The sequence below is a fragment of the Schistocerca piceifrons genome, chromosome 5 (genome assembly GCF_021461385.2).
Source record: "Schistocerca piceifrons isolate TAMUIC-IGC-003096 chromosome 5, iqSchPice1.1, whole genome shotgun sequence".
NCBI classification, from domain to species: Eukaryota; Metazoa; Arthropoda; class Insecta; order Orthoptera; family Acrididae; genus Schistocerca; species Schistocerca piceifrons.
The window spans coordinates 79,509,876-79,533,249 of record NC_060142.1 but is presented as its reverse complement, the minus strand read 5'-3'; the positions used below and the strand labels follow the sequence as shown (position 1 = coordinate 79,533,249).

At 43.4% G+C, this 23,374-nt stretch overlaps 1 protein-coding gene across 1 annotated transcript in view; it reads left to right on the top strand.

Moving 5' to 3' along the window:
- Positions 1 to 23,374, top strand: part of LOC124798751 (venom dipeptidyl peptidase 4-like) — a 329,107-nt gene that overhangs the window by 36,449 nt on the left and 269,284 nt on the right. Inside the window, exon 4 of the mRNA XM_047262278.1 lies at positions 7,212 to 7,292. Within this exon, the coding sequence (XP_047118234.1) occupies positions 7,212 to 7,292 (81 nt within the window). The remainder of the gene's footprint in view (positions 1 to 7,211; positions 7,293 to 23,374) is intronic.

Below are 23,374 nucleotides of genomic sequence, written 5' to 3'. Positions count from 1 at the left end.
CAGAGAAATGTTCAGAAATCAAATAATGATTTTATCCAAGTGAAACAACTATAATGGGGTGCCCATGTCAAAAGCATTCAAGAAGAAAGGCTACCGTTATGTATCTTGGACTGGATATCAAACGAAGAAGAAAAAAGGGACAACCGCCTAATATCCGCCCAAGGATGTAAACAACAACGCATGAGCAGCGCCTATTAGACGGAGAGGGGGCGACAGCCGATCAGTTCCAGTCATTCCACCAGGAAGGAGGTACGCGGCTCCTGTTTTCTGTAGTTCAACCATGCCTAGGCGGTCAATACCGCGGTTCGATCGCGTCCGCAATGTTACTTTGAAGTGTCCACGCGTCTCGGAGTGAACCAAAGTGATGTTGTTCGAACATAGAGAAGATACAGAGAGAAACTGTCGATGATATATGCCTCGCTCAGACCGCCCAAGGGCTACTACCGCAGTGGATGACCGCTACCTACGGATTATGGCTCGGAGGAACCCTGATAGCCGGCCGGAGTGGCCGTGCGGTTCTAGGCGCTGCAGTCTGGAGCCAAGCGACCGCTACGGTCGCAGGTTCGAATCCTGCCTCGGGCATGGATGTGTGTGATGTCCTTAGGTTAGTTAGGTTTAATTAGTTCTAAGTTCTAGGCGACTGATGACCTCAGAAGTCACATAGTGCTCAGAGCCAATTGAACCCTTTTGAACCCTGACAGCAACGCCACCATGTTCAATAATACCTTCCGTGCAGCAACAGGACGTCGTGTTACGACTCTAACTGTGTGCAATAGGCTGCATGATGCGTAACTTCACTCCCGACGCCAATGGCGAGGTCTATTTTTGCAACCACGACACCATGCAGCGCAGTACAGACGGGCCCAACAACATGCCGAATCGACCACTAAGGATTGGCATCAAGTTCTCTTCACCGATGTGTGTCGCATATGCCTTCAACAAGACAATCGTCGGAGACGTGATTGGAGGCAACCCTGTCAGGCTGAACGCCTTCCGACACACTGTCCAGCAAGTGCAGAAAGGTGGAGGTTCCCTGCTGTTTTGGGGTGGCATTATTTGGGGCCGACGTACGCTCCTGGTGGTCACTGAAGGCGCCGTAACGGCTGCATGATACGTGAATGCCATCCTCTGACCGATAGTGCAACCATATTGACAGCATATTGGCGAGACATTCGTCTGTCAAAAAATGGTTCAAATGGCTCTGAGTACTATGGGACTTAAGTGCTGTGGTCATCAGTCCCCTAGAACTTAGAACTATTTAAACCTAACTAACCTAAGGACATCACACACATCCATGCCCGAGTCAGGAGACGAACCTGCGACTGTAGCGGTAGCGCGGTTCCAGACGGTAGCGCCTAGAACCGCTCGGCCACGCCGGCCGGCATTCGCCTCTATGGACGACAATTCGCACCCCCATCGTGCACATCTTGTCAATGATAACAACATTGCTCGTCTGAAGTGGCCAGCATGTTCTCCAGACATGAATCCTATCGAATACAACTGGGACAGATTGAAAAAGGCTGTTTATGGACGACGTGACCCCCCAACCACTCAGAGGAATCTACGCCGAATCGGTGTTGAGGAGTGGGACAATCTGGACAGTGTCTTGATGAACTTGTGGATAGTATGCTACGAGGAATACAGGCATGCATCCATGCTAGAGGACATGCTACTGGGTATTAGAGGTACCGGTGTGTACAGCTGTCTGGACCACCACCTCTGAAGGTCTCGCTGTATGGTGGTACAAGATGCAATGTGTGGTTTTCATGAGCAATAAAAAGGGCGGAAATGATGTTTATGTTGATGTGTCTTCCAATTTTCTCTCGGAACCGAGGCGATACAAAACGTTTTTTGGTGTGTGTAGAACTAAGCGGTCCAGTCAAAGTAATGTGGCCACCGCTTATGTTCGACGTCAGCGTGCAGTAGCCACTCACAGACGGCATGGGGCAGCACTGACAGTACGTAAGGCGTGCCCAGGGTCGCAGAAAAATAGTGTAGTGCACGTAATGCGAAAACGGAGCGGTTTATCTGACGTCCGAAAGTGCACGATCATTGGCTTTCTGGCCAAGGGTGGAAGTGTTTCTGTAGCGCAAAAGTTTGTAAACTGTTCGCTTACCGCCTACCGTGCATGATAATATGGTCCTATCTGGCGCCAAGGCAACTGTTCTGCACCACGGGCCATAGATGACAGGAGTGAGCGACAGCTGCAGAGATGAAAAATGGAAATGAGTGTTTGGCGTCATTGGCCAGGAGGCCCCTTACAGGGCAGGTCCGGCCGCCTTGGTGCAGGTCTTATTACATTCGACGCCACACTGGGCGACCTGTGCGCCGGATGGAGATGAAATGATGATGAAGACAACACCCAGTCCCTGAGCGGAGGAAATCCTTGACCCAGTCGGGATTCGAACCCGGGCCCCTTAGGACGGCAGTCCGTCACGCTGATCATTCAGCTATCGGGGCGGACAGCTGCAAAAGATGGATGGGCTAATAGATGTGCTGTGCAGCTGTTGAGCAACTGACCTCCCAGATGAACCAAGGAGCTAACAATAATGTCTTCTTAACGACCATTCAGCGAACGTTGATGCGAATGGTCCTCCACAGCAGCGCCTGGTTCATGCACCAATGTTGACTGCTTGTTGATCGGTGACGAAGGTAGCTGGACGTCCACTGAGTGGCGACAGATGGTTTTTTCAAGTGAATCAGAGAGATGGTCGTTGGCGATTACGGTCCTGCAACAATCGTCTGTAGGGTCCAGGCCGGAGGAAGGGGCGCTACGGTCTGGGGAATGTTTCCATGACATTCCGTGGGTTAGCTCGTCATTCTGGAAGGCGCAGTGGATCAAGAAAAGTACACATCTGTCCTTGTGGACCATTTTCACCCCTACATGCAGTTTGTTTTTCCTCGCCATGGTGGCGTCTACCAGGAGGACAATGCTCTGTGTCACACAATCGTAGTGTGCATGTGTGGTTTGAAGAGGACCAGGATGAGTTCACTGTACTCCCATGGCCACCAAACTCTTCAGAGTTAAACACTATGTGGATTCTATCGGATCACCTCGATCGGACTGTTTGCACCATGGATCATCAGCCGAGTAATCTAGTGGAGATGCCTACAGCTCCGGAGTCGGAATGGCTCTACGTTCCTGTCGGTATCCTCCAGAAGGTCATTATCCATTGAGGTATATCAACAACACCTGTCAGCAGCTGAGGGTTTCAATTAATTATGATTTAGGTCATTAATTGTTTTCCTACGCGTCTCCCATCGGTCCGCGCTGCAAACGATGGTTATTCAGGCTTTTCGCAGAGTATGTCCAGACGTACTTTTCTCAGATGAATTAACCTCACGAACCATTAGATACAATCGGAATTGTTGCACACTGGTTAACTCACACCAGTTGAAGCTCAACATCAGCGACCTCATTGTGTAATAATTGATTAGAAACTTGTGTGACCTTGTTGTTCTGTGACATTCTGAATGGACGCAGTCTTTCTCTGGTATGAAATGAATTACTATTATTACCTGAAGATCTTGGGTTCCTTGAACTCTGAATTACGTGCTTTCAGAACGGTGCTTGTCGAGCACATTATTTATGAACAGAACGGGATGTGTTAGATAGCACTTAAAGTGATCGCTGGATTGTTAGATATGTTGCTATATATGGCAACCTGGATATCCAGATATTAACGCATATATGCCCAAAACTTTTGTAACGCAGAGTTTTATGGCTTTTATGCATGTCATTTATTAGTGACCACAGACAAGAGCTGTAACAGTAATTGCCGGCCATTGTGGCCGAGCGGTTCTAAGCGCTTCAGTCTGGAAACGCGCGACCGCTACGGTCGCAGGTTCGAATCCTGCCTCGGGCATGGATGTGTGTGATGTCCTTAGGTTAGTTAGGTTTAAGTAGTTCTAAGTAGGGGACTTATGACCTCAGATGTTGAGTCCCATAGTGGTGAGAGCCATTTGAACCATTTGTAACAGTAATTCGTAGTTGTGTTTCTGAAAGAAGTTTCTTTCAGTGGGTCGATGATGTCCCCATTGGCACATAAAGTCATATATTACTGTGGAACATGAATAATCAAAGTAAAACACATTTTACGGGAGTCAGCTTTCATTACTATGAATCTGATAATCAGTCTTGTCAGTTATGAACTATTAAGTAATCATATTAGGTAGGGAAGGGACATAAAAAATATCATTATGCTTGATACTCTGCAAAGAATTTGCCATGCAAATTTACGTTACATTGCCGCGTATTTTGACAGTTTTATTTTTACAAAGTGCACATCTTTTTACGACCTATTTAACACATTACAACACCATTCATCTCCAGCATATGGGGTGCATGATTTCCATGCGTCACAGCGCCACCGTCCAGTCGCAGCTATGGTCACCAGTTGTCGTGATCAGTCATCGTGATTCATAGCCTGAAACACTTGACCAGTAACAGTGCACTTGTCGATGTGTCAACATGAGCCTGGACAGAAGGTGGTGGGCATTATTGCTGAAGCTCTATTATCAAAACAACAGTAATGGTGCAGCTGCTCTTGGAAAATATCGCCGGCTGAAAGAATTACTGAAGGATCCTTTTTATACATGTGCTTTGCGGAGCATGATGAAGAAGTTCGAATGAACTGGAGAACTGGGCGTCGCTCTGGGAAGAAGCCGACGTCCGGTTGCACCACAGGTGGTTGATGACATCGCTTTGCTATTGCAGACAGCGCTGCGCGCAATTCCCGATCGTCATAGGCAGTGCGCGTGCTGTGCCACGACAGTTGGACATCCCGTGGTCCTCTGTACGGAAAGTGCTTCGAACCATTCTCAAATGGTGTCTGTACAAGATCCGTATCGTACAGCAGCTTGCACCACAGGACTCACAACGACGCGTTGACTTCGCTGTCCACTTTCTGGCGAGGATCGCAGTTGACGAGGGCTGGCTGTGGACCATCCTATGCACAGACGAAGCTAATTTTTCTCTGGCGGGTGAGCTTTAATTTTAATGTCGTGTGACTAGGGCCTCCCGTCGGGTAGAACGCTCGGCGGGTGCAAGTCTTTCGATTTGACGCCACTTCGGCGACTTGCGCGTCGATGGTGATGAAATGATGATAGTTAGGACAACACAACACCCAGTCCCTGAGCGGAGAAAATCTCCGACCCAACCCGGAATCGAACCCTGGCCCTTAGGATTGACATTCTGTCACGCTGACCACTCAGCTGCCGGGGGCGGACACGGGTGAGGTGAACACACAGAACTTCAGCTCCAGTCACTGTGCATGAAGTTCCTCTGTATAGTGAACGTGTCACCCTATGGTGTGGCTTCACGGCTACATTCATCATTGGCCCATTCTTTTTTGAACAGGTTGGCGTTCAGTGACCGAAAACGTGCTGTGTGACTGGCCGCGTTACTGCGATATGCTTCGCCAGCCCGTCATACCCGCCCTACAGGAGAGAGACGCATTGAACTCAACAATTTCCATGCAGTTCACCTGCTTCTACGAAATACATCTGGAAACGATCGAATTATCTTCTGGACACTGATGTGTGCCATATTGAGCCCCTTTTGTAGCAGTAATGGTACCGGTGTGTAATGGTATGATGTACCGTAGCGGCACATTAAAACTGTTTCAACTGAATTTATTCTGCATCATTTGTCTTCCCCATGTCCCTGAAATTAATGCTAACAAGTTTGGTCCTCATACGGTAATTAGTTTCTGTGTTGTAATATGTTAAACAGGAAAAGTTTAATTCTAACCACTCGTTATGTTGACCTCGTCGTGATACAGCAGGGTCATTATGGACCCTCTGGGCATATATGGGATAGATTTCTTTCTGTCTCTGGGAATTCTTAACGGATAAAGAGTACTCAGAGGACACGTATTACACAAAGACAGTGGCGAGGAAATACTGTCGTGTATACAGGAATCGCTTACAAGAAGATCAACTAAATGCATGGAATTTGATGTTACCACAGCGAACGTATGCTGGAGTAATTCCTTTACCGACAACTATTGCAGGTCCAGTAAACAGTGACTATTTATTAAAATAAATAGAAGAAAATAAGAAAGTGCCAGTAAAAAGGAATTTATTTTTTCTGGTATAAACTGAGTATGCAGTCAAAAACAGGGATTCTTGAAGAATGAAATTTTCACTCTGCAGCGGAGTGTGCGCTGATATGAAACTTCCTGGCAGATTAAAACTGTGTGCCCGACCGAGACTCGAACTCGGGACCTTTGCCTTTCGCGGGCAAGTGCTCTACCATCTGAGCTACCGAAGCACGACTCACGTCCGGTACTCACAGCTATACTTCTGCCAGTATCTCGTCTCCTACCTTCCAAACTTTACAGAAGCATGGATTCATATTTTAAAAAACGGGAGACGACCTTTATTATATATAGTAGAAAATAGATAAAGCCATCTGTAGGCCTCTATTTTCTTGTGTGGATTGTAGTTAGGTGCCTCAACTTAAATGTCTCACATCGAATGGACACCATCTCCAACACAGGTTTTCCTAAGGCGGCAAGGTCTGAAATTGGGATCATAAGCCTCATGAAACTAAATGAGCAACGAAACTGGCTTGCTAGCTACCGACGTAACTCACATCAGATGGCTTGCAGGACTGCGGGTAGCAAGAGACATTTATTTTATGTATTCTGTAAATATTCAAGAAACTAAATACTCATTTACCTGATGTCTCATTCAATGAAGAACTTCATCAACTGAGAGGACAGTTAGACTTTTCTTGAAAATTGGTAATTGTTCCTCTAAACGTTGGTTATCACTGAATTTGGTACACTTATCTACGTTCAATTGTTTACTAGCCTTCCCCTTGGTTGTAATGCACGAAGGAGAAGTTTGCAAATTATAAACAGATTAATAATAAATCACTGATAACATATCATTGGAAAATAACATATCATTTTCAACGGGCTAACCTCTTATGTCAAGCGTAACAGTACACTTAGATACTTATTTCATTGTACACAAATAGCATGCATATGAAATATAACGATAATATATGAGCCCGAATGACATATTCAACGATTTTGTAAGTACGAGATCCAATTAACTTGTAAAGGTCTCGTATAAACCGAATTTGCACACAAGACATAAAGAGTATTTTCTATTTTGTAGATGCAAATTTACGCTACATCTTGTAGACAGATTTGGTCAACAGTAACCGTTCCTAAATTTATTGTTTACGTATGTTGCAGGTATTTGCTGATGCTGGTGTTGTAGCGGCTCAGATGTCAGATGATAAGCAGTACGTCCTCCTTGCCTATGATGCTAAGAGGGTAAGACTTTTTTCGAAAATAATCTTTCGAGCTTATTTTCACCTCTTTTTATAGTTATTGATCTTTATTATGATGTGATGCCGTCCTCCGCTCTCCTTTTCCCGTTTTTATCACTGCGTCTCTCCTTACTTTCATCAATACGTATGTTGTGATGGTAAAAAAGGAACGTTGTTGTTAAATAACACATATAAAACACACAATCTACATTTTGCGAAGGGAAGTAAAATAATATTACACCGCATTGTGATACTAAGTAACGCAAATTTTCTGTGTTACGATAGGACAGTTCGGTGTGGCTGAATATGTCTGAATATTAATCACTCGACACTAAAGCGGTTCACACATGTCAGATAAGGTCCAGTGGAAACTAAGCCAAATAAAGCAATTTTTCTCTCTTTTAATAACGGAGAAGATTGCAGATTTTTTGACTCATTGTTATCAGTGAACAACATACCATTTTTTTCATGGCAGAGCTACTTTAAATGAATGTTGGATGTATACTACCCTGCAAAAAGTGAAACAGACAAAAGGCATGGTCGGATATCAATGTTAAAATATTGCAGATTCACAGTACTAAGTGGCTATGTAAATGATTGGAGGGAAGTGGAATGACCACCAGAGTGCTTCAGTGTCGTTGTTGTTTATTGTTGTTATCAGGCCTGGCAGGGCATATAAGAGTGTGCATAGTGTCAGATATTGTGTGATCACTGTGAATAACACTGATATGCTATGTACTCATGTGAGGTAGTGTTATCAGCACCTGACAGAGTTTGAAAGGGGTCTAAGTGTGGGTCTCCATTTGGCGATCTGGCAGGATTGTCCAGTATCCAGATTTGTGGGGTATTCGAATGTGACAGTGGCCAGATGTTGGACTGTGTGGGGACATGAGGACACGCGTGCTCGTCATCATGGTTCCGGTTGACCACTTCTGAGTATATTGTGTACCCAAGCACCTTGTAACCCTATCTATTTGCGCCTGGCATTCGAGAGCAGTTAATGGACTCCCTGCAAGATTCTGTGTCATCCCACACCATTGGTCGGAGACCAACAGCAGGCTGAGTAGGCAACTACGGTTACAAGTGTAGGCTGCCGTTAACGCCCCAGCGCAAACGACTGAGTTCAGAGTGGTGCCATGACTGGGAAGCATGGATGGTGTCGCATTGTGTTCAGCAATGAATCGCGGCTCTGTACTACGCCGGATGACCATCTTTGCTGACGATGGCGGCTACCCGGGCAGAGGTCACATTTTCGCAAAGTTTTGGAGGGTGCGTGCGTCACTTGTGCCGTGTCGATGTGGAGCACCATAGGGTATGACTTCAGGTCACGGCTGGCAGCGATTGAGGGAACTCTGGCGGCACAACATCACGGGCGTTCTGCGTCCTTACCTCTTATGCAGCAATATCGAGGTGCCGTTTTTCAACAAGACAATGCTCGATCACACACGAAACTTTTCCCTGCGAACTGTGTGCATGATCTGCGATGACGATGGAAGCAGAAGAAATGAATTAAAATTTGTGCTGCGGTCGGGACTTGAAGCTGGATCTTTTTCCTTACTAGGCAGAAATATTAACCATTACATCATCGCAGCACTATGGTCAATGTTGCTGCAAGAACTACCCAAGTCGAGTGCCCTCTCCAACACAAACCGTGATGCATATCTTCAGCTTACTTTCCCCCTACATTGTCACTATTTTCAGGGCTCTCCGGCACTGGAATAGCACTCCAGCGTTGGAGAGGGCAGTCGACTTGGGTAGGTCATGCAGTGATATTGATTGGGGTGTTGCGGTGGTGTAGCGGATAGCATTTGTTCCTAGTAAGCAAGAAGTCCCGGGTTCGAGCCCCGACTGCAGCACAAATTTTGATACATTTCTACTAGGGAAAACTTTAATTATAAGGCCTATAATGTCTGCATGATATTGGGGATTTCCATGGCCAACAAGATCCCCAGATCTCTCCCCGATGGACACCAACTCCGTCCCAGCATCAGTATCCACGATGTCAAAGACAAGTTAGAGCAGTTGTGGGCCAGCTTGCCTCAGGAAAGAAACAACGGCTTTGTGAGACAATCCTCAACCAAATCATGTACGCGTGCAGATCAGAGGATGTGCTACACCATAGTGATAAGTGGGCTCATACGGTGAAGTTCTTTGTAAATTTAACTCTGTACTGTAATCGCTGAAAATAACATCACGTACCCTTTCAAACTGTGAAATTTCATTTCGTTTCCTGGTCACCTTCCGGGTGCTTTCCTCTTTTTGTCAAATAGTGTATTATTTCTTCTAATTTCTGGTTCATTTCGCTAGGAACGTATGCAACTCCAACATTGTAGCTATGTTATGCTTTTAATTAATCATCGCGCGACTTCTCCTCACTCAATCTGGAGGGTCGCTCTTGGATTGTGGAACGTGTTCGACCAGCATTATCTCGAGCATCATGTGGACAACTTGCCAAGGAGGATCCAAACGTGTCACGATATGTGGTGTGAAGCAATACGACACTGAACGTTTGCCAACGAAAATTTATGATTTCGTAGATGAGCAAAAATATCCACTCTCCAAAAGATCATTTGTATTTTGTTTCTTTTTGCTTTATTTTGCAGCAGTGAATTTTTTGAGTCTAATAAATCATATTCTGTAATTCTCTTCATATACATATTCGAGTATGCAGCTGGTGTAAAACTTTTTTCGAGCAGTTTGTAAATAAATACAAACAGGACGCAACGACAAAACTAGCAACAGTGAATGCTATTTTGGATGCAACTATAAAGGTGCTCAACACAACAAGATTATTCAAACAGGCTATGGAATATGCAGTCAGGTGTAATCTGTGACAACATCTGGTATTTCGACAGATGAATACCCCGTCATTTTCAAGATACAAATGCAAAGAGAGAGCAAGGCGCAAAAAAAATTTCTAGCTTTGGTATGCGCCGCTACGCCGACCAAGAACCACAATCGGGATACGAAGAAAGACAAAACACACAAACACGCACATTACATAAACAACGAGCACTGCCACAGACGCCAGTGACCAGCGTTAGTAGTTATCATCATTATTTTCTTGAGCCTTTGTCTCGGATCGGGTTAGGGTCAACGCGGTTAGTAACGGGTTTGTCATGATTAGTTTAAAGGGTGGGCGGATGCTCTCCCTGACGCCACGCCGCTACATCCCAGGACGGAATATGTGGGCTCCAATTATTTGCGTGCACTGTTATTTGTGTGAAAATGTTTGAGAATCGTGGAACTGAGGCAGACCATGAGTACCAGCGCGGTGTTCACCTAGTGGGATGTGAGAATCCGCTTAAAACCCCGTCCAGGTTGGCCAGCACATAGACCGTCGTTGGTAATCCTTCGGGCGGATTCGATACGGGGACGGCGCACTTCTCCGTCCCGGAAGTGGTGCTTTAACATCCACATCTATCCGGATAGGTTAATGTCAATAGTTATCGGTAGCGAATATTAATTAAAACTGGGTGACAACTGGCATTAACTCTGCCCTTTCGTTGTTTCACCAACGAACAGAGCAGGATTCAAAGCAGAATCCACGCAAAAATCTCCATCTCTGTTTATAAGATCATTTATTAATCTTAACCGAGTCCTTAATAACACTATCTCAATGGCTGGAAGTGCACATCACAATCTCTATGTTGTTATATTGCATAAGATGACCGGTACCAAGCCAATGTTCTAAAATAGCCGATTTGCTCGGCTGTTACTAGTGGGCTCACCAGAGTAGCAAGGTGTTTTGCTACAATGTATAATGGACCACCAACGGTGTTAACAACTGGCCGAAAGGAATCCTTTCCTTGTGGATCTAGGAGGGTGGCAGAAGGCAGCACAGTAAGGGTTAAGACTCTTGAGAGTCTCATGAGACAACGGACAACGATCTGTTTTCCAGGAGATAGTTAGTCCTCCCCACAATCCTTTTAGTCGGGTCATCACTGGATCTACGATACAGTGGATCACGTTGTAAACACTGCATCTTTAAACATAACCTTGATTGTCCAACATAACTGTAACATTGCCTCTATCTGTGGGTAAGATAACAATATCAAGAATCGTACTGACTGAGCGCAAAGCAGCCCTCTTAGCTGCTGTAAGATTATTCTTGGGCGAACGTGTTCAAGTCAACACACGACATGCTTCTTTCCTAACCTTCTCAACAGCACTAGGAGACAAAAAACAGTCTCTTTTATAGAATTTATAAAATTAACAACTGGTAAATCTTTGGAGGTTTGTGCAAAGTTTAAACCTTTTTCCAGCATAGGTAAAGCTGCGTTCTCCAGACCTTTCTCCGTGAGGCTTATCGCAGAAAGTCGAGATGTAATATTCCACCTCGAGCTACGGAAACGTTCAAACTTAGCCGAATGCCGGGCAGTCACACAACGAAATTCCCCGCCACACTGCTATCAAGAAGCACCGTCCAGCCAATCTCAAGAAACCGCTGAATTTTTCTAAGCATTTATCGAATGAAACTGTAATAATTCTTTGGAAACAAAAACAAACTGCCGGCGAGTATAACGGATGCTTATGAGAACAAATGTTGAAATGTGTGTGAAATCTTATGGGACTTAACATCAGGCCCTAAGCTTACACACTACTTAACCTAAATTATCCTAAAGACAAACACACACACCCATGCCCGAGGAAGGACTCGAACCTCCGCCGGGACCAGCCGCACCGCACAGTCCATGACTGCAGCTCCCTAGTCCGCTCGGCTAATCCCGCGCGGCTATAAGAACAAGAGCTAAATCAACGTGTTGCTTATGTGATTAGCGGCTTGTAGAGATTAATAAATTCAGCTTGGGAATCTTGCTCTCTCTCTCTCTCTGGCGAAACAGCAGATTGATAGAGTTAACTCTACTTGCTCACCCGTTGCTGGTTAATATTCACTATGGATGACATCTTACGTTCATCATTTTTTGTTGTGTGGTGGCACTAGTTGTTTACGGTGTATACTGTGTGTGTGTGTATGTTTTACAGCGAGAGAAAGAGAGAGAGAGAGAGAGAAAGAGAGAGAGTAAGTGTGTGTGTGTTGTCTTTCTGCATATGACGTATTATCGTTCTTGGCCGGTGTAGGTTTTGAATCTCCTTACATACTGCTCTCTCGTTGCATTTGAATCTTAAAAATGACAAAGGGAATCACATTAAGATCCTAGACCCGATGAAGGAAAACTCCCGATCCACACCTCCTCGTGGTAAAGAGGAGGCAACGTCACTTTTTATGACGGATAGCATAGAAAGGAACCGAAAGATGACCAGGACAATTTATCACCCCAGCGTTTGTCGGACAGGGCACCCCCATATCTTGGAAATGTGAAACCGTTTCCGAAGGCGAAAGAGCCAATCGACCGTCAACAGCATGGGGGGGGGGGGGGGGGGTCAAAGGCAAACGAAAACCAGTCTCCCAGGCGGATCTCCATTTGCGGCTCCAAGAGATACAGACGAGGCGAAAAATCACGATTTTAAAACAGCGACTTGGAAAGTGTGAATACTAATACAGTGCTGCAGCAGACTATAAAACCTAAAAAATGAAATGGAGCGAATGGAAATCGGCGGTCCTTGTCGTATCAGCGATAAGCCGATTCCAAAAGAGTTTTGCCCTGGAAAGCACATAGTCATTCACACAGCAACTAGTCAAGACAGACTGTATTTGTCAGACTTGGAACTGCGGTAATACTGGTGTAGCTGCCCACGTCCAAAGAAGAGGCCGGGGTAGTTGATGAACTATACGAAGAAATAATTAATCTGATAATATACCTTACTGAAAATGAAAACCTGATTGTCATGGAGGGGTGGTATGAGGAGGGACTGTGGGCAACTATGGGCTTGGAAGAAGAAATGAAAGAGAAGTCTGACTAATCGAAGTAGTGCTCGAGGCACAAATTAGCTGTTGCAAACACATTTCCAGCAGCACCAGCGGGCGACATCCATCTCGAACGTTCCAGGAAACTTGAGGAGACAACAGATCGACCACAGTTTAGTGAAATCACGTTTTAGTAACCAAGTTAAAGTCTGCAGGAGCTATCCATTTGCAGACATAGATAGTCCCCACAACCTGATCCTAATGAAAAGTTCACTCCGGTGGAAATATCTGAAGAAAAAAACGGTAAAATAGAAATGGGAAACAGAATCACTTAAAACTGCCCGACTGGGAAGGCATTATGCGAAGGGAACAGACATTCTAGGTAAAAATTTCCAAAACAGCTAAGTAAAAGAAGAATGGAAGTAAATTACATCTGGAATATACAAATCAGCATCAAAGATTTTTGGAAAACTAAACCCAAAAAGAAAGGATGCATTATAGCAGATGTTATTTAGCTTATCGAAAACGATAACAAAGGAAAAACAGTTAACGAACAAGGAAAAACTGAAAACAGAAGGTTCAGAAACTTACTCAACAGAGAATCCAGAAAAACAAAAAGAAAATAGCTGAATTCGAAGAAATGTTATAGTCTACAGAGCAACAAACAAACTTTAAAAAAATTTAGAGCAATCTCTGGTACAGTGGAAGACAAAGAGGAAAAATGCTGTTTGTTGATGACGTGGCGAAGTAATGGAAAGAATACATTGAGAAATGGTAAACTTATGATGTAGCACCTTTATCGCGGCATGTAATAGGGAGAGGGGCAGGAAGATGTGGAGAGAAAGCAGACGAAAATCAGACGAAATTCTGCAAGAAGAATTTCAGAACGCCCTTTAACACCTACAGAAAATGTTGCTATTGAAACTGATGGGATGCATCTCTTAACACAGGAGGGATACCAACCGACTTCAGAAATACATAGTGGTTACCATAACGACGAAGGCAGCAGTTACAAAATGTGATTGGTACTGAACCGTAAGCATAATATCGCATACGTCAAAAATTCTCATAATGATAAGTCTGAGGAGAGCTGAAAAGGAAGTAGAAAATTTGCTGAGTGAAGATCGGTTTGGATTCAGGGGGTACAGCAACAAGAGAGGCGTATCTGGCACTGAGGCTACATCTACATCTACATTTATACTCCGCAAGCCACCCAACGGTGCGTGGCGGAGGGCACTTTACGTGCCACTGTCATTACCTCCCTTTCCTGTTCCAGTCGCGTATGGTTCGCGGGAAGAACGACTGTCTGAAAGCCTCCGTGCGCGCTCTAATCTCTCTAATTTTACATTCGTGATCTCCTCGGGAGGTATAAGTAGGGGGAAGCAATATATTCGATACCTCATCCAGAAACGCACCCTCTCGAAACCTGGCGAGCAAGCTACACCGCGATGCAGAGCGCCTCTCTTGCAGAGTCTGCCACTTGAGTTTCTTAAACATCTCCGTAACGCTATCACGGTTACCAAATAACCCTGTGACGAAACGCGCCGCTCTTCTTTGGATCTTCTCTATCTCCTCCGTCAGACCGATCTGGTACGGATCCCACACTGATGAGCAATACTCAAGTATAGGTCGAACGAGTGTTTTGTAAGCCACCTCCTTTGTTGATGGACTACATTTTCTAAGCACTCTCCCAATGAATCTCAACCTGGTACCCGCCTTACCAACAATTAATTTTATATGATCATTCCACTTCAAATCGTTCCGCACGCATACTCCCAGATATTTTACAGAAGTAACTGCTACCAGTGTATGTTCCGCTATCATATAATCATACAATAAAGGATCCTTCTTTCTATGTATTCGCAATACATTACATTTGTCTATGTTAAGGGTCAGTTGCCACTCCCTGCACCAAGTGCCTATCCGCTGCAGATCTTCCTGCATCTCGCTACAATTTTCTAATGCTGCAACTTCTCTGTATACTACAGCATCATCCGCGAAAAGCCGCATGGAAAGGAGACGGCAACACGTCAAGGATATGTGGTGCTACAGATGGGTAGAGAAGAGCAGCTGGAGAGATAAAGTTACCAATGAAGAGCTGCTTGTTATCGAAAAGAAATTATAGAAAAATAAATCGGATTACGTCGTCTTTGTAGACCTGGAAAATTCATTTGTAAATCTTAGGGCAGGAAATGTTCAGAGTACTGAAGAAAGCAAGTCTAAATTACAAAGACATGCGGGATACTCACTGTCTTTATGAACGAAGTGACTAGTTAGGAACTGTCGTAAGGAAAAGAAGCAAAAATTAGAAAAGGTGAGAGACATGGAATTTATATCTCTCCTCTTGTATTCAATGCTTACATCCAGCAAGCTATAGACCACGTTCGCGAATCAGCGGACCTAAATTAATGGACTGAAGGTAGACACGCTGTGTTACCGAAAGACAATCTAGAGAAGGTACTGAGCTCTATGGAAAGGATTTTATACGTAATCGTTATGGTATGAGATTAACCAAGAGGAAGACTAAAGCTGTAGTATAGAGTACTGAAGAGAAATATGAACCTCTAAGAATGAGAACTGGAAGAGAGAAGTTAGAAGTGATAGAGCAATTTACGTATTTGGGGATGAGGATCACAAGAGATGGTCGAAGCTGGAAAGACACTAAGCAGAATACAACAGCTCCAAACTGCAGCTAGTTTTAGGAAGAACTTATTCACCAGCAAGAATATCAGTACAGGAAAAAGTAAATAGATCATACACGTTTTGTTTAAAGTGTGACCTATACGGGCGTGACAATTAGACAATAGGGAATCAAGAAAGGAGACGGCAACACGTCAAGGATATGTGGTGCTACAGATGGGTAAAGAAGAGCAGCTGGAGAGATAAAGTTACCAATGAAGAGCTGCTGATAAGAGTACAAGAAACCACATCCAGGCGAGAAAATATGGACTCGTAGGACACATTTTAAGTCACCGTAACATCACTGGAACGATTTCAGAAGGAGTTATTCAGGGAAGGAATCGTCATAGACGACCAAGAATGTCATACATGAAGCAGATTATGAATGATATAGGGAGCGTCAGGTAGGCGTGAATGAAGAGGAAAGCAGACAGAAGAGTGAAATGGTAAACACCAAAGAAGAAGAACCTAACTGACAGTCAGTAACACATGTAACTGCCAAATGTTATAATTTTTATTACTGTTAAAAACTTGGTAATTGGCATTCTCCTCTAATAGTAACTTCCATGTTGTAACCAAGGGCGGTAACTCCAGTTCCTTAGTTAATTATTATAAATAAAATATTAGTAAAATTACTAATTGCGTTATAAGTCTCTTCCCACTAAAATGAAGGGTTTAAAGACGAGAAATCCGCCTACTTATCACTGATTCGTCTCATAGAGCAGGAATATTTATATGGTAAACATTCAGGTGTGCAGCACCGAACTTTCGTCAGCAACGAACGTCGAATCAAAATGTCATATGGCTATGGAGCGTCGTAAGGTTTGTCTATAAGTGCTTTGCACATTTTGAACGTCATTATACCGCTATTACAGAAGGATCCAAATAAAAATTACAGTGAAGGAAACGCTTTTCATAGGTTCATTAATAATTTGCAATCAATATTTGGAACGTACTTGACTTAAAGCTTGTTTGCGACAAGTGTCACTGTCCAGGTGTCGCAAATTATTTTGATAAAGGAACAGAAGGGATGGTCGCCGATATGATTCTGATTTTGTAATGCACATAATCGTATTTCCGAGCCTCCGCATTAATAAATTTTCCTGTACAGATTTTGTGATATGGCTTCCTAATACGGTGCTTTAGTGAAAGTGTACCGAAAAGCCACCTATCTGGAGCTATGACATGCAAAAAAATTTCGATTTATCGCACATGGAAATATTTTTACAGTCGAAATTTTTCTATTTTACTGTCGTATGTTTAATATTCATTCATATTTTGAGAACTAAATTGTTCAAAAATGGTTCAAATGGGTCTGAGCACTATGGGACTTAACTTCTCAGTCCCCTAGAACTTAGAACTACTTAAACCTAACTAACCTAAGGACATCACACACATCCATGCCCGAGGCAGGATTCGATCCTGCGACCGTAGCGGTCGCGCGGTTCCAGACTATAGCGTCTAGAACCGCTCGGCCACCTCGGCTGGCAACTAAATTGTTGATCGTTCATAAGCATTCTCCATTAGATACGCAAAAGTAATACGGCTTCCAATTGAGACTGCTTTAAGATAAGGAAAATTCTTCTGATTCGGGGATAAGGACTGAGACTATCGTATATAAAACTTGTAAACATTGTTCGAATTATGTATGTATTCAACGGATTGACTGGCAGTATACTATCGCATTTATCTAGTACGTGTGTCTAAAATATATGTAATACAGTCAGGTAAATTATCCTTACGAGTTTATGCCTTCATTACACTATGTCTCTGTATTAATAACACATGAAACACCTCGTACTAGTATGATAATTATCACAACAGATTCGTGGTACTTGCCAATAGAAAATAACTTTCACACTTTTAATAATTTCAATTTGTAACTGTAGCATCAACAACTCAGCACCATTGCTATCACTCAGCACCATTGCTACTACTGGTAAACAAACGTGTGAAAATAGTGCAAATACGTGAAATTTGGAAGTTTATGTCTCACAAAAAACTGTAAACAAAAGTGTCGTATCAGCGTCACGTGACTATTTCGGTTTAATCACAGTAAACGACTCTTGTTTATACGTGTTACAGCTGACAGTTGGCGGTTCGATGATTGCTATGAACCACTTGTGCAATACCATGAAAAAAATTTTTGGGGCCATTTTTTTGAAAATTTGTGTGGGAAGATGGCTTCCCAAGGACTATGAGATGATACTATCAATATTTCTAGGATTTTGTATTACAAAAATTGACACTGCAATCCAAAATAAAAAATATACATGAATGTTATATTATCTTTGATTCACAAAAAAATAATGAATATTTAATTACTGGATGTTAGGGAACAGAAACATGGATCCACGCACAAAGTGACATTGCAATTGGAGCATATTATTCTTGTTCTTTTTTCTTCTTGTACAGCACATACAACTACGCCTGTACTTCACAATTTTCTTCAACAGATGTTTACCCACATTTGAAAGTCTGAGTTCATCAGGAACACCAATGCTGTCTGCTTCTTTTGAAAAGAATGCTTGTGGACGCCCATGATGTTTCCGTGATAATAATCCTAACAGTAATTCGCTTGCGAACTGTAAACTGAACTGCCCTCCATTTCCTGTGACTGCGGCATCCATTATAAAGGCATTCACAATAGCAGCATCAACTAGAAAATAAAAAAATTCTGTGCCACCATTTTAGAGATCGCTGTCCAACTTCATACCCTCGTCGATTCTGACCGAAGAGATCCACACCACCCATTACACTGTTGTACAAACTTGCGACACTTGGGTACACATGGAACCATCTCCTCCTTTTCTGGAAACGAGTGTTTTCTTCTTGGGAGATGTTGCTGTACACAGAACTGTTACTGCTCTAGTGTCTTGGCACTTTATCGCAATGACTGAATCTTTGATTTTTGCCTTGAACTCGCTTCGCGAAAGTTTCATTTTTCTTCATTTCCGGAAGACCTTTTTCTTTTGACTGTGATAGAACTTACGGAATACATCCCAATACGCAAAAGTTTTTTAATTAGGATGTACGAAGTGAAATAGTTGTCAAATGCAACAATGTATTTACTATTTTTTCAAAGTTGAACACAATTCAAGTACAGCCCTTTCAGGAAGAAGAATATTGGCATTATTGTCTTCCCATTTTCCACAATAGATCTGGAACTTCAATTGATAGCCTATGTTAGCATCATCCAGGCAACAGACCTTGTATACTCTTTTTATAGGCTTCATATATTGTTTTATGTTCGATCTTCCCTTAAAAGGTATCATAGCTTCATCAATAATAATCTGCCTGAATGATTATATGCCTCTAGGAAATTACTATTTAAGGCGTCCGTAGCCACACTGTATATAATTTATCATATCCGGGAGTACCCTTCCCCACTGCCTTGGAATTATCGTTGACATGAAGGTTTTCTAAATTTTTTTGAATTGTTTAGAGTCATCACTTTCGTCACTGACTCAACATGCAAAAGAGGATCTGAACTCCAGTAATTTGATAAACTTGGCAGTTTTCAGATGCTCATAATGATGAGCAACCCAATAAATCCTTTTATTTCAGTCTGTTGTGTCCACCCTGTTCTTTGTTGTTGCAGTTGTTTCAGAGCTCATTTGAAAATTTTGTCGCTCTTGGGATGAACACAAGTCGTTTGTTCAACAATATTCTGAACGATACTTTAACTGGAGATATCAAGAAAATATTCACATGGACTACTCATTTTAGAGAATGCTTTCTTTGGCACTGCTAAGCTTTCTCTAATAGTATCTATGGCAAATACTGAGCCAGTGTTTTATCCTGGTCAGTTTAAAGGCTCTTATCACTATCACTCAGAGCTGGAATTTTTGTCGACTCTATGCAAGAACCTGCTTATACCCAAAACACTCCATGGACTGTCCTGAGGGCACTTATTTTTGAAAAATAACTGGAGACTGTGTGTGTGTGGAAGTTCAGTATATAATTTTTCTCATCTGTTGAAACATCATCTGATTCAATGTCGGAAACTGATTCATCCTTAGGAAGTGAGAAGAGATACTCCAGCACGTCTTCCTTTGTGGTAAAGTAATTCTGTAAAGAAAAATACCTCAGGTAAGCGAATATGCTTAATAACACCTCAGTAAACAAGCATATTGTCCACACTAAAAGTGTGAAACCTAGATATGTGGCCTACTTTGACTGTGGGAACAAATATTCCCACATGTTTACAACGTATTTTTGACGTGCTAGAATGGACTAGAAATTTTCTTTCGTGCGTTAACATCAAGAAAATTGCATAAAATATCAAATAAGTACCGTGCAGTTACTTATAAAAGCCATTGTCTGCAGATAGACAAACGATATAACACCAAAACAACGTCTTTCTGCCACCAAACTGAGCAGAACAAACAAATAATACTCCATCAATTGTTGCCAGTGCGACTGCTAGCAGCGGCGGGAATTTTCACGTGTTTGTCATTCATGGCAGCACCTACAAGATGTGGGAATCTCGAGTCCCTTGCTTCCAGGAAGACATTACGAGGTTTGTCCGGAAAATACGTATAAAAGTTCAATAATAACTTTATTTTACAATTATTCAGGTATTACAATATGGCCTCCTTCAAAGTACTCGCCCTGAGACGCGATATACTTCCGCCAACGCCATTTACACTGTTGGTAACATTGCTGAAAGTCTTCAGTTGTGATGTTGTTCAGTTGCCGTGTCGTTTCCGCCTTGATGGCTTCCACATCTCCCAAGTGCCGCCCCTAAAGCACCATTTTGCATTTCGGGAACATGAAGAAGTCACACGGGGCTAAATCGGATGAATAAGGCGGGTGGTCTGTCACGGTGATTGAGCCTCGGGCCAAAAACTCGCGCACAACGAGCGACGTGTGAGCGGGCGCGTTGTCGTGATGAAGGATCCGCCTGCCCCCTTTTGCCAACTCCGGTCAAACTCGGGCCACACGAGCTCTGAGACGTGTCAGAACTTCAACGTAAAAATTTCCGTTCACTCTCTGGCCGGGAGGATCAAATTCCTTGTGAACAATGCCCCTAGAATCAAAGAAAACAATCAACATTGTCTTCACATTGGACCTTGATTTTCGCGACTTTTTTGTTCTCGGTTCTCCTGCTTGTTTCCATTCCTTGCTTTGAGATTTGAGCTCCACATCGAATTCGTAAAACCATGACTCGTCTCCAGTGATCACAGCACTCAACCCTCTTTGCGTCAAGAGCTTCGGTACGATTTTCGCACACAATTTCTTCATTTCAAGTTTTTGTGTCAGGATTTCTTGAACGATTGTTTTGGGGATCGAAAGCTCCTCAGCAATCATTCTGACTGTCAATCTACGGTCTTTAAGAACACAAGCCCGAATTCGTTCAACATTTGCATCGGAACTCGATGTCGACGGGCGTCCTGGGCGAGGGTCACCGTTCACTTCTTCTCGGCCATCCCGGAACCTTTTTAACCACTTGTTCACGGTTGGTTCCTTCAGAGAATTGTCTCCGTAAACCTGTTTCAAACACTCAAAAATCTCACGGCCATTCTTGCCTAGCTTTGCAAGAGACTTGATGTTGACGCGCTGTTCCTCAATCAGAGAGAGCTCCATCCCGAAGGCAGGTGAAAAAGGGTAACTGTCAACAAACTGCCGCACACTCCCACCTTCACGCAGAGTGCTCTGACTCGAACTGAGCGTTGATGGAATTGATTACAGCAGTAGTCCCACCTGGCGGTGACTGCAACTTGTAACATAAAGACATTATTCAACTTTTATCTTCGCATTGCCCATGCAAGGGTAATAATCGCTCCTTAGATATTCCTGGTCTATGATTCAGCTGCTGCCAAAGAGATAGCGTATACGTAGAGAGCATGTGATACATCGTTCAGTGCTCCCTGCAGTGCCACACTGTACTATTACCTGCCATACTTCCGGAAGTCATTCTGTACGAGTGACTAAATCAAGGTAGATTTGCCACGTGCGACTGGTGTTCGTACATCGATCACGTGGCGACAGTTGCTTGCCGTGTGGTACGATCTTTGTCTTGATCGCTAAATTTAGGAAAGAGTTGTTAAGGATTCGATGGCAGCTAACTATTTGTGACAAGCAGAACTATAAATATGACTGGTACTCGTTTCATTTGCATATTCTGAAATAAACAGTGAATTATTTGTGGCAGGCAAGAATATAAATGTCATGCCGTTCATTTCACATTTAGAAATTACATTAGATTGCCACCTAACAACATCCTTTCAAATTACCAAATATTTGGAAAAAAACGGTGAACTATTTGTGACAATAAAGAGCATACAGGGTGCCAATTATTGAACTATTCGAAGGAAACGTAAATTAGTTACAAACTACGGCGTGCACACACTTTATTCAACATGTAAACGTCATTACAGATATTCGGATTTAGGTTATGACATGTTCGATATGCCTGCCATCATTGGCGATGATGTGACGCAGGTGAACAGCGAAATTCTCCATGACCGCTGAAGTGTCGGAACATCGATGCTGTCGATGACCTGGTTTTGGGGTTATTGCTGTACACTTAGCCCCACAAAAAAGGAGTCGCATGCGTTCAGTTCCGGAGAATGTGGCGGCCAATCGAGGCCCATGCCAGTGGCCTCTGTGTACCCTGGAGCCAGAATGAGGTCTCCAAAGTGCTTCTCCAGGACATCACTCTCCTGCTTCGGTGGGGTCGAACTCCGTCTTACATGAAACGCATCTTGTCGAAACCAGGGTCACTTTGCATAATGGAGATGAAATCATCTGCCGTTCGGTAGTCACCGTGCCATCAAGGAATATCGCACAGATTATTCCGTGACTGGACATTGCACACCACACAGTGGTATGCTATGCTGTTCTAAGATAGAGTGTCAAAACAAGGTAGTTATACAAAAATATCATTCTCCTGTTTCCCCCCCCCCCCCCCCCAAACCAGCTGTCAGACCAATCAAATTGTTCTAGTGTACAAATTTTACTTTATAATTACACACAAAGTTCTTATACGTAGCACTTTTGATGCGGTTTTTTTTTCAGGCACGTCTTTAGCAGCTGCGGAAATACAGTACAGTATTTCCCACTATTCCACGTACACTTCTTGACGTTCTGCTTCCCATGTGATGGATTTGTTTTCATTTCTGTTCAAATGGTTCAAATGGCTCTGAGCACTATGGGACTTAACATCTGAGGTCATCACTCCCCTAGAACTTAGAACTACTTACACCTAACTAACCTAAGGACATCACACACATCCATGCCCGAGGCAGGATTCGAACCTGCGACCGTAGCAGTCGCGCGGTTCCTGACTGAAGCTCTCAGAACCGCTCGGCCACTGTGGCCGGCTTTCATTTCTGTTCCTTTTTTTAGCGATACAATATCTTTCGGAGTGAAATTTATATCACTCACGTCCGCCATGTTCGTTGACATACAACGTTCTTCACGGATTGTCAACTTTACAGCAGCAAATAGTTCAGCTTGTAGACAGAAAAAAGACATCTATTGCTGTAGTTGCTACCAAAAATGTGATACGCAAACTTCTTCGAGGGAGTTATTCAATCCTTAAGCTTGTTGTGGTTATAGCAAATCAAAGCGGCCGTCAGTACCATTCGCTC